This window comes from Sander lucioperca, chromosome 5, assembly GCF_008315115.2.
Source record: "Sander lucioperca isolate FBNREF2018 chromosome 5, SLUC_FBN_1.2, whole genome shotgun sequence".
Lineage (NCBI taxonomy): Eukaryota > Metazoa > Chordata > Actinopteri > Perciformes > Percidae > Sander > Sander lucioperca.
The window spans coordinates 33,802,349-33,815,045 of record NC_050177.1 but is presented as its reverse complement, the minus strand read 5'-3'; the positions used below and the strand labels follow the sequence as shown (position 1 = coordinate 33,815,045).

Genomic DNA, 12,697 nt, shown 5'->3' with positions numbered 1-12,697 from the left:
GTAATAGTTTCCATAAGGTAACGGGATCGCTCTGTCAACAGTTTTGTGATTAGTTTCTGAGGTTAGTGTGTTTGTTGATGTTAAAGTATATTTTTGAGGGATTGGCCTGCACAATAAACATATCAATTCTGGCATTGCATTAAAATCAGACTTTTAAGTTTAAGGTAAAAATGTGTACCCATCCATCCAACCCCTTCTCATCTTGTTAAAATTAGTAACAGTGTGTCTGATTTATCACCCTTAAACCTTTCATTTTTGATTACAGTACCCCTGTCAGCTTAATATGTATCACATTTTAATGTTGGGCGCATGTTTAACATGCATTATACAAAATAAAACTAATAATATTTTTATCAGATTTTTGACAGACGGACACATATTAATGCAAAGCCTCGATCCATACACCTTTTAACTGACTTCGGCTGAAATCCAGCTATATTGTCTTGACACTGATGCAGAAGATACATCTTATTGAAAATAATCAACACATGCTTGCACAGTGAGCAATGATTCTTTGATCTGCAGGTCAAAAGATGTCTCTGTTCAAACTGGCCCACATTTGGTTGAGAATTGAAAGTTATGAATACATCTGGGTTACAACTGTTTCCTGTTTACAACTGTTGTTTCTACAGAAGTTTAACTATTTCTTACTGTTAAATATGGTTAAAACATTGTTATTTGTAATCTGAAGTCTACAAATCCTGCAACCAAATTAGGGCCTAGCTGTCTTTTGACCTTTCTAATCACTTTCAGGGTAAGACTGTGTTCTTATACCAGTTGTACACAAAGTCTTAACTAGAATGTGGAACTTTACTTCATATCAAAAACCAGAGACTCCTTCTTAAACTTAGGAATCTCCTGCCTAAGACCGCCTGATTGTGGTTCTTCATGCAGCTTGACATTCATTTTTGTAGTTTTGAGAACAAAGAGAGTGGCCGTGTTGAGGTCCAGGTGTAAAATGCCTGAGCTGCTGCCTTCAAGAGGCTGGGGCTCCTCTGAAGGGTACAAAGCACTGACACACGCTGACATTCGACAATGAGAATGACTCCTCTCACAAAGTGACTCACAGCGTGCTCACACACTCGAGTCATTCCACAGCACAACACAGGCTCACACACACACACACACACACACACACACACACATGCTGAAACATGTGACATTCAAGTTTTGCCACTGACACCCCAACATTGTCAATCAGCCACAAACTGAGACTCGCACAGAATTACGCAGTGTGTCGCTCTGCGCTGACGGCACCATGCCTCCATTGTGTTGCGGCCGGAAAGAGAACAGGGGGTACGATCCTCGCTGGGTGAAGCGGGGGATTGTGAGAGAGGAAAAGGAGGTGAGGGAGGGGTGCGCGATGACCACTGGCTGTGTGGAAGAATGAACTCCTCATCAGGCCATCTCGAAATTGCGCCACTCACCCCTTCTCGTCTTTCCTTCCCCATCAGCAAACCGCAACACAACATCCCCTGAGCAGCTGGAATGTCATAATCAGTCACTAGGAAGAACCTTTGCGCTCAGGAGCATCACAGTATTGACCAACAGTGTTAATGTCAGCTGGGAATGACATGAGTGTATAGTCCAGGTGCTTCCCTTTCATTGGCTGACATATGCAGTGCAATCAGAAGGTATTAGAACTGTTTCATGTTTTGTTTATGTACTCCAGCATACTGGATTTAGGGCTGCAATTTATGTTATTTTCAACAAACATTTAGACTGTAAAATCTTAGTAGTAGTGAAAAATACCCATCGCAAATTCCAAGCGGGGATGTCTTAAAATTGTTCGTTTTGTCTGACCAACAATCAAAATGTAAAGATATTTAATTTGCAAAGATATAAGACAGAGGAAAGTATTAACCCATTGGATCTTAGAAGCTGAAACTATGTTTTGGTATTTTTCATGGATGTATGACTTAAACATTTTAGCAAGTATCGGACTTGAAACAATGACAATGAGTTTAAAGTGCTGCCTTTCATCTTTTAAAGGATTTTCTTATCAGTATAAGAGTATGGGACTCTTTTTATACATTGTCCTCCAATTTTAAGTCAATACTGTGGGACTGTGATCCTAAACATACAGCCTATAATAACTATAACTAATAATATAAACTTTTTAGGCCCCATTGTTCTTGAATGTTCTTGACTGTCCAAGTCAGTCGCCTGCTCACAATGCAAGTAAACATCTGCATCAACTTCCGAATATCACTGAAGGCAAAAAGCTCCGAAAACAAGCAAAAAGTCAAGATGGCTACAGTGTAAGTTTAGAAAAGCATCACCAGGAAGGCAAGTCTCTGCTGGTGCCTGTTGGTCGAACTAGCTACAAATATTATACACTATATTATAACTTTAATTTAATTTAATTTTTATATTTTTTGTTCAATTGCTTTCTGCTCCAAAACTGGTGGGCTAGGCATAAGAAGAGCTTTGGTTCCTACACTTTCCATCAGATGTGGATGGAAACTACCCTTAAACATGAAGATGTGTTGGCCTTGATTCCTTAATGGTTGGAGTGTACTTTGTGCCATTTCTCTTTATGGGCCTATTGGAAGATTATTTGTGTTTGGACCTGTGGTCTGCCAGTGCAGCTGTCCATTCCAGAGATGTGAGTGTAAGTTCCCATCAAATGGGCCCTGGTCAGCACCAGCCAGCCTGCTCTGATGAGTCAAACCAGATCCTTCACCCGACCGCTGCCGCGCCTCCTCCCTCTCTCAGTCTGTCTCAGCCTGCTCTTCCTGTCCTCCTACTACAGGACTTAACACTGGCAGGCAGCTGTGGTTTGCATTCAAGCAGCAACAGAACCCTCTTCCTTTCTCTCCTTCTTTCTTTTATCTCCCTATGTGCTCTGTCCATCTATTTATCACCCTCATAAGGCCTCTTGTGCCTGCTTCTGTGCCCTAACCCATCAACCACCCAACCACAAGGCACGTCCTCAATGGATCCGCTGGCACTGCGCCAGCCAGCCTGCTCTCTCTGGGGAGGGTGGTTATTTGGTGGTTTTGTTTAAGCCATGGAGGGGGGATTTAAAAGCCTTTGAAACTATAGAATATAGTTACTGTGTAGCATTTGAAGCAGTACATTATACTCTAAAAAGATTCAATTAAAACCAATGATTTTGAAGTGGTCTTGGTTCCAGTCATTTAAAACTTTGCTACTTGGGGCCCAAAGCTGCTGACAATAATATAATAATAACTGATAATTTAGATAACTGATTAATTGTTAAACTCTTTTATCAAGCAAAAATGTCCTGGTTCTAGCTTTTCAAATGCTTTATTTTTGTATTTTATCTAATTGTAAACTAAATATATTTGCGTTTTGGACTGAACAAGACATTTGAAGGCACCACCTTGAGCTCTATCAACATGTAAAAGGCATGTTTTTCACATTTTATAGACTAAACAACTAGCAATTGCAGTCCCAGACGGTTTGACTAAACACTGGCCTGTATCAGTGCAAAGTAAGAAAGCCCTTGAGGAGTTGATTGAGGCTGCATGTTTTAATGGATCTGACTAAGCTGTGTACATGTGTGGCCTTGACTGCTGAGCTAACAGAGAGTGAAAGATGATACCTGTGAGGTTGAGTGTGGAGGGTGACAGAGCCACCGGGTCTTTGAGGGAGTTGAGCTGAGCACCGTCCTGCAGCCAGATGACCCTGACTGGCTCTGGAGGTCCGTGGGCCACACAGCTCAGGCTCAGCGATATGTTGGCCACTATAGACATGTGTTGGGGCTCCACAGAGAAATGAGGAAGGCCTGAGAAAGAATGACCAAAATTTAGGGTCTCAACTCTTTTTAAAAATCTAAATAAAACTGCAGAGGATTTGTAGCTGTTAGCATACATCAGGGAGCTGAAGATGAACTCACCCTCCAGCTGAATGCTCCCCTCCTCAGACATAGTCTGGTGGCTTTCTGACAGAACAGCACATTGATAGGAGCCCATGTCGGGTAGCTGGACCTTTTCAATACTGTTGTGTGTATAAAAGGGTATGATTGGACCAGTTACATAGAGATCAAGCAATGACAAACCAAACTGATAAAACAGGCAGAAAGATGTCCAGACCCTGATTACTTCCCTTGCAAACTTTGCCATGCAATCATGACAGAATTAAACACATAAAGCCACAGAGGCACGTGGCGTTTTGCTTGTGTTATACCATTTTTGTCCAACTTAATTTCAAAGTGCTCCACGCTATCTGGAAATCAACAGGGTGACGTAATCCAGCAACAGTTCTGGTTAAGCTAGGTGAAAGGATAAGGTGGAGGAACAGGATATATTACAATCCCAGCAGATGCATGGCTGACATTTGTAGGCCAGGTGTGGCTGCCTCATAACAAATTAACCTTAATTAAATCTCATGCACTGAAATGGTCAAAGCAACTAACGTGTAACAGACAAAACAGCTGCCTACCTGAGCATGCTCATGATTGTCCAACTGTTGCTGCCAGTGTGGACTTGGAACTGGTTGGTGTCTGCGTACTGAAGTGGCACACCGTCTCTCAGCCAGACCACATCAGGGGGGTCTTCTTCCTCGCCCCCCGTACCCTTCAGGGAGCAATGCATCTTAACAGGTTTGCCCAGCGAAGAGATGACATTACTGGGACTCCGCTCAAACTCCAATTCTTTGATTAAGAGAGAGAAGAATCGGGATTATAGGTTAATTAAAACAAAAAAGACTTGAAACTAGTATTTCTGTTTACAACATCATACCCTTTTTCACAGCCAAAAGAACAATGGCTTATTTTACAACAGAAAGCTTTCCTCCTGTTATCCTTTCTAAAGTATGCAAGTAGAGCTGGGCAATATATCGATATTATATCGATATCGTGATAAGAGACTAGATATCGTCTTAGATTTTGGATATCGGAATATCGTAATATGGCCTAAGTGTTGTCTTTTCCTGGTTTTAAAGGCTGCATTACAGTAAAGTAATTCATCATTCATAAAGTGGTCATTTTCTGAACTTACCAGACTGTTGTAACTGTTCTATTATTTGCCTTTACCCACAGACATTATATCCACATTGCTGATGATTATTTATCAAAAATCTCATTGTGTAAATATTTTGTGAAAGCACCAATAGTCAACACTACAATATCATTGCGGTATCTAAATCGAGGTATTTGGTCAAAAATATCGTGATATTTGATTTTCTCCATATCGCCCAGCCCTATATGCAAGTATGTAATATCTTAAGTAGTTTTAGACGCTCAAACATTTTTTTGCCAGCAGGTGACTAACAAAAGAAAGGCATGATGCCTTATTCCCTTTAAAAAATTGTGAATTGTTTGTGTTTTTTCCATAATTAAGAAAAAGAAAAGACTCAAAACATTATTAAAAACCTTGGGTTATTCATAAGGACTCCTGTGAACACAGTCAACATGGGGTCCCACTTGAAGGCACCATAAAAGTAGGGACATTAGTTGTTGAATGACTAATCTCACTGTTATTATGATTAATTGTTAATTAATTTGATTTTCTGATTAACTGTGTCAGAAAATAGTAAAAATGTCACAGGTTCCCATAAGTCAAGGTGGTATCTTGACATTTGAGAAGCTGGAACCAGCACATTATTTGGTTTAATGAATGACTTAAAGGCTTAACTGATTACATACAGTAAATTACTGTTGACTTGATCAATTAATCAACTCATCTTCTCAACACTAAAAACTTAATTTGGCTGTGTGCTCGTTCTGATGAATGTTAATTTATGCTGGACAGGTTTGACTTTGCCATCCCTGAGATATGATAAGAGCAGGTGAGTTTATCCCCCACCACACTCCAGTCCAGTTATCTTGTGTCACTAACAGAGGGGCTGACCTGAGAAGGACAGAGCTGATACTGGGACAAAGGCTCCCTGTTAGAGGACGGTTGCTCCTGTTGCACTGACAGTGTCAGAACACAGAGAGCTCAACACAAACACTGAAGATATTCAGGGCTGCTCTCAAACAGCAAAGAATGGGCCTGCAGGTCGTCTGCCACTATGTCTGTGAATCTGTTCATCATCCTAAAAATGACGCAGAGAGGATCATCATAAATATGATGAGAATGAACTAGTTCTGCTTTTTCTTACTTTTAAGACATTCAACAGAAATGAAAGTTATTCCAAATAATATTGAGGGCAAGGCATGCATGCTCTGTCAAAGATAAAAGAATGGCCTTGATCAAGAGTTAAAATTTGGCAAGGACACATACAATGGGCATAGATCTCTCCTGCAGGAATCTTTCTTCTACAGCATCGAATTAAAAATGCAGAGCATCTATATAGCGTGCCAATGCTTTCCTTAACTACTCCTTGTCTTGATAAAATAGACAAAAGATAAAAACAATATATGCAAACTTGGCCTGTGTTCTTATAAATAAATAATAAATAAATAAATATAATAAATAAATCACTCTTGTTTCACTGAGTGATGCCTGAAAAGATTTTCTCAAGCTTGTCAACCCACCCTCCTAGTCTGTTTCATGGCCAAACTTCAACCTCTGACCCCTTCTCTGTGACCCCAGAAGACTCCACTGCAACCCATCTCACGCTAACACACACATAAACACACATAATTCAGCTACTGAAAACAGACATGTGATGTAAATAGCACACTTAGGTAGCACTTATTTTACTCAAAAGTAGGGCTGCACAATATATCCTTTTTTTTATCGTCATCGCAATATCAACAGGCGCAATATACATATCGCGAAAGGCTGCGACACATCGCGATAGAGATTTTTTTGTTAGTTGAAAGAAAATATCAGTAGAAAACAGCACTTTAAAAAGAAACTGTCATTCTTTTTTTAGTGGTGCCTTTTATATTCCATGTTCAATTTGTTCAATAAAAGAATGTCCAAAATGATTTCCTTTCGTTAGTTTTAAATTCAACAAGCAATGTGTTGTATTGTAGCAGAATACTGAAAGCAGCAGAAATGCAGAACTGAGTACACTTTAATAACTGTTTATTTATTGCAAGTAATATCGTTATCGTGATATTCAACAATGTTATCGCATATCGCATATTTTCCTCATATTGTGCAGCCCTACTCATAAGTAGAACAGGCCCTTGATTCTGTAAATGTGCATGTAACACACACACACACACACACACACACACACACACACACACACACACACACACACACAGCATTGAAAAAGCTTGTTCTGGGAGTGTGCAATAAATGAAGTGGCCCGCTGAGTCTCTGCCTCACTGCCTCTCTGTCTCTGTGTGCTTTTTGGCATTAAAAGTCATTCCTCCCTTTATTTTTAAGCTTGGCTGAGCTCTTTCAAGAATCTGCATGGCCCTGACTTTTTTTTTTTTCAGTGCCATATTGAACAAAAACAGCCCTATTTTTTTTTCTCTGCTTCTGAGTGCTGCATTCATAAAATAATTAGCTTGTAAACCTTTGATGAGAATGCAGAGGTAGACGGAGAGAGCAGGCTGAGGTTAAACTTTGTGTGTGTGTGTGTGTGTGTGTGTGTGTGTGTGTGTATGTGACCTGTCTCCAGTGATTCATTTGTGCTTAACTACTCCATCTCCTCCCTTTTGTCCCCTGAATTCCCTCGAGGTCCCACTTTTTTTCCTGATCTCCCTCTTTCCACCCTGTCTCTACTCCTACGCTCTCTCTAATAGACAATGTTCAGATGTTAAATGTCAGTGGGCATGCACATACCAAAAATACCCGACACAGTCCGAGCATTTATACTCCTCTGACTCCCTCCTTTATCTTTCTGGCTTTTTTAACGCTACGTAATTCAGCCCCTCCATTCACTGCAGAGCCTTTGCCCTTTTCTCATTTAGCCTCCTTTTCATGCCATTCTTTGGATTCATCGCTACACATTTTGCCACCTCCCCTCCCAACTCTTTCTCCTCCACTCTTGCTCCCTTACCCCATCCATCATTTTGATTTCTTGAGTCTGAGTCAGACCGGCTCTGACTCACAAACCAAAGCATTCGCCCCTCTGAACCCCTCCTGATTCCTCACAACTCCTCATTTCTGGGACACAGCCATCCCCTACATCCAAATAGGAACCGAGACATCAGGAAAAATTATCTTTAAAAGTCTGAGCTTATAAATCACGGCAGTGAGCAGCTAGTAATCTCTGTCCCTCCCGGTCACACATCTGCTGAGGGCAGAGGTACAGCTCCCAGAGAGACAGCGTGACCATAATGGTCAAAACACATGAGCTGACAGGTGGAGGCCCCTGGAAGGACTCTATGTTTTCACCCACTGGCTGCAGTAGCTGATGGATTTCAAAATGTTAGCAGTGAAGTTGGTTGCTAGAACAGATAAGGACTTCTGAATGATGGTTGGCAGACCACTATGATGTAAAATGACCTGGCATGTAAACAACAGGAGTCAACAGTCTGGGTTCCACCTTTGTACAGAACAAAACAGGTGGTTTCTCTCTATGTTGCTCTGTATTATGCTTGTGAACTGAGTTCCTAGTGTTGCTGATTCTCACACACTTCCCAGCAGGATTTATTTTTAGCCCGTGCCCTTTCCCTGCCTGGAATACATCTCCCAAAATTCCACAGTATTCTAGAAATGCCACAAGTGGTGGGTATCCAGTCTGGATACCTGTTTTTTTCCCCCCATGCAGGCAGAGTTCAAATAATGCAGTTCAAAGTTGCTATGCTACACCTGATCCTCCATCACCTTTACCTGTTGTCACTGAATCAACATCAGCAGAATACAAGTCACTTTGAGTACAAGCCTGATTGAACCAATCAAACTAATCTTGTACTTGTTTTCTGTGATCTCGTTGTTTTAAAAGGCTTTATGAGCGTAGTGAATTCCTTCATGTTGGCCAGATGTTGGACTCACTAGCAGCTGTGGTTGCACACGCCACCCCAAAGCAAATTAATGTAAATGAGTTAGGAGCAGAACTGTGTCTGGGCTAATTGCTCATTACAATGTTTTTCTTCCCACTGACGCTGACAAATAACAGTTTGGATAAAAGACTGCTGCTGTTGCTCGGTTGCTATTAAACCTTACCTGTCAGTATGCCGGCGGTTACTGGCCTCCATGCAGAAAAAAAGACGGTGACGATAAAAAACGACCATTTAGACCCGCTCATGGTTTTTCTTGAAAGGAGATCACCTCTGAAAATGTGCTTCATAAGAAGAGCAGTCATCTTGGGAACACCACCGGACTCCATCACCGCATCTCAACAGCTCCAAACATCCAAAGTTGTGCGGTGAAAAAGTTTTTCTGACTCCGATAGATGCTGAAAGTGTGATTATCCACAGATGAGACCAAAGTAAACCGGAACCCTTCGTTTCTGTTCCCTTTTTTTTTTTTTGACTAGACAGAGTGTAAAAAAGAAATATTCTCCGCTCTGCTTAAAAGTCTTGTTGCTTTTCTCCTTAAACGCTGTTGTTTTGGTTGATCCCAATACCACCAAAACGCGCAGAAAAGGCGCACCAAACTTTACGGCTGCGGATTTATTGTCCAAGTCTATTTCTAGCAACTGAGGGAGTATTTTTAAACCAGTGTTTCCTGCACCCTTTCGTCAAAAGTCTCTCTCCTGCCCACCGGTTCCCTCAGACTCCCTCAGACATTCCCCTGGCTTTTTCTTTTCCCTCTCCCCCTTCAAACAGGATTCAAATTCCTCAACTCAAGTTCTTTCCACCCTCCTCCTCCTCCTCCTCCTCCTCCTCCTCCTCCTGAGTCTCCCTCCTTTTCTCAGAGGATGTGAGAAGCACTGTGGCATGCTGATTGTCTTCAATCCCCCATTCGCTTTTTAATTACACACGGATCCCCAGAAGTTGTAAATAGCCCAGTAAATCACCCGTTTCCCGCGGGAAACAAAGTATATCTGTGTCAGTCTGTGGCAAAGACAGACCTGCGCACTGCCCATGTGTGGATCAACAACATTAGAGGTAGGCCTACATTTAGTCTGGCCACAGTAGGCCTATAAATTAGTGTGTTTACTTATGAATAAATGAGACACAGTGAGTTCATTGTTTATTACAGAGCAGTTACTTACTTTGGTTTACCTGCCCACGTGTTTAGCCCATAATAAATTAATTCTCACATTAGATACATTAATGTCAATATTTTCTCGTCCTATCTGTTTTTATTTGTGGATATCTACAAAGTACTAATTGTGCCCTGGTTTAAATATTTTTTATATATACTTGTTTCATTAACAATTTAGTTGACTAATTTGAATTGTTCATGTAAAAACAAATGAGTAACTTCTTGATAGAACTGGCTTAATAACCAAAAAAAGTCTGCCTTCCAATTAATTTCACCCATTGGCCTATATACTGAATATCTCAAGTCACTTGACAACTTTTTAAATGTTTCAACCTTTATTTAAAAGGTCATATTGATGTCTTATTTACAATGACAGCGAGCCAAATGGATAAAAGCCTGTTGATGGAGGCTGGGAAAAAGACAAAAGACCAAAAATGTAAAGTAATAAGGAATAATAACAAGACAATTCTGTTTGTATGTATTGCTACTCCCCATGGATTATGTCATAGGAATGTCTAGGAATTAGTTTGAACATACAATTTCAGTCAAAACAGACTGAAGCATCATCAGCTGTAGTCTAAATAAATGCTGATTCCCATCAGCTGAAGGGAGCAGCAGTGCGATGCTTGTTGTGTTGTTGTAGCCTGTGATGTCTGAGGTGATTGTGTGTGTTTGGACAGAGGTGGTGCTGGTGCCCGCTGCCTGGGAGAAGACCCTGCAGAGTTCACATACCATTCATGAATAATTGATTTGCTGCAAAGATTCCTGCTTTCTTTTCTTTTCCCATGAAAATGATGGGAGGTGCTGGGACTCAGGTTGCGGAGACCTGGGTCCCACTGGCCCTTTAAGAGTGGCTCTGTGGACAGTGTTGTGTTCCCAGGGTCTTTAATGGAGACACAGAGGGACTGAGAAAGACCCCATTGTATATGCTGTCTTTTCAATAGGAGCTTGGGCAATGGTGCTCTCGCTGCTCACAGATAGAAGCACAGAGAGAGAGGCAGGGAGGGAGGGAGGGAAGAGGGTCACCAAGGGGGTCCTGAACAAGAAAGAGCGGTGTTCTACTCAAAAACACAAAGTTTTGGGGCTGGGTGGGTCTGGAAGGAGTGAATGTTTGGGTTTTGAGGGGGATGGGCATCAGCTCCGCAGGACTCAGTGTTTAGATTTAGGCCACACCAAAATCTAGCCAACCTGATTCACCGAACACCAAGACTTAAAGACTTAGGGATTTTTAGATGAAGCTTAAGTGGATTAGCAGAGTTGAAAGCACATGCATTCAGTTATAAAACCAACAAAACAAGTCATATGGACACCAGTTATTATGTTCTCTCACAAAGGCAGACTACAGTGCCAATACACTTGTTAGCCTCCACTGCCTGCTAAACAAAGCAACCTGTTAGTGTTGAAGGAGAGTTTGTATTGGCTGCAAGACATGGGAAACACCTTCCTCCTGCTCTCCCAGCTATAGGGCCACACAGGGATGCTAACAGTGAGCTAGTCTTGCTTTGCCAGGCCTTCCTCCACAACGCTGTGGAGCTGCAGAGGAGGGTCTGGTGAGTTCCACACAGCATTCTGGAATGGGAGAAAAACATGAACTGGTCTATTGGCTAACCTCTTCTTCTTCTTCATCGTATTCTTACTGCAGCCAGACACACTGCCCTCCCCAAATTGTTGATGCATCAGAAGGACCATAATGACACTTTACTGCCTACTGTTTATAGGGGCTCTTCTGTCCCCTGCTGGTGACAAATGCAAAGCCCTCATTCTTCACATGAGAGCAAAGACTTTTTGCCAAAAATGACAGTAATTCACAGACATAGAGTATATAAATACACAGTTATTTAAACCAAACCAATTAACTTATGTACTAAGCATATACATATGTGTATGGTTAGCCTACTTTTGGCTACCACAAGGAATTCACAATAATTCAGGGTACACTTTTAAGGATAGGTTCCGATTTTTTTAAGTCTTAAAACTGACATGCCCATATGTACATTGACAAGTCATTGGTCGCTGCAATTGTTCCTCCTGTCCACACTGGCCTTTATTAATGTAACCAGCAAGAGTGAACACGCCACCAACAACCCACAGTGGAGCCAATGCCTAACGAGCCCAACCCTGACTAAAGTCTGACACTCCTAGAACATCTGCTTTCTTTTATACTTGCATAGAGCTAATACAAATCCACTTGATAGCACAGCTTTGTCAGATGGAAAAAACACTCTGTACAGTCACTGTAAGAATGAGAACCTGGTTTTCCATCAACATTTGGCTTTTTATAACTAGCTCTGTTTATGATAAACTATAAACACAACAAGTTATCACTGGGAATACACTTCCTGAGTCATTTAAAACAGAAATAGGTTTCAAACAAATGTTTTGGCATGTTACTGGTGCCATGCAATACATTTCAGATGATTTCTCTTTTTGACAAATTTTTTCGGAAGAGATTTTGTGTATATTTGTTGGTTTGTTTTTCCAGACTTTTGTGTATATTTTATGTCTGGCACTCATTTTAATTGTTGTAAGCATGAAGCCAGGCACTTTTCTTCATTCATCTGCCTATTTTTGTTTTTAGTTTGAATGTCACACAGCAGAGTTTTTGTGTTTAGTTATAGTTTTGTGCAAGTATGTTTTGGTTTGCTGTATTTATTCCTGATTTGTCGTCTGTTTTGCATGTTAATTTATTTGCTGTGCTTTAATTATTGATTCAACTTTTGTTTGCA

General features: G+C 41.0%; 1 protein-coding gene across 2 annotated transcripts in view; it reads right to left on the bottom strand.

The window, feature by feature from the left end:
- The window catches only part of LOC116040014 (tyrosine-protein kinase receptor UFO), a 28,847-nt gene extending 19,246 nt beyond the window's left edge, over window positions 1-9,601 (bottom strand). For both annotated transcript variants that reach the window (XM_031285235.2, XM_031285243.2), the window contains exons 1-4: window positions 8,985-9,601; window positions 4,411-4,621; window positions 3,866-3,966; window positions 3,572-3,754 (exon numbers count right to left, since the gene is read on the bottom strand). In XM_031285235.2, the coding sequence (XP_031141095.1) occupies window positions 3,572-3,754; window positions 3,866-3,966; window positions 4,411-4,621; window positions 8,985-9,147 (658 nt within the window). In that variant the 5' untranslated portion in view covers window positions 9,148-9,601. The remainder of the gene's footprint in view (window positions 1-3,571; window positions 3,755-3,865; window positions 3,967-4,410; window positions 4,622-8,984) is intronic.
- Between the last annotated feature and the right edge of the window lie 3,096 nt (window positions 9,602-12,697).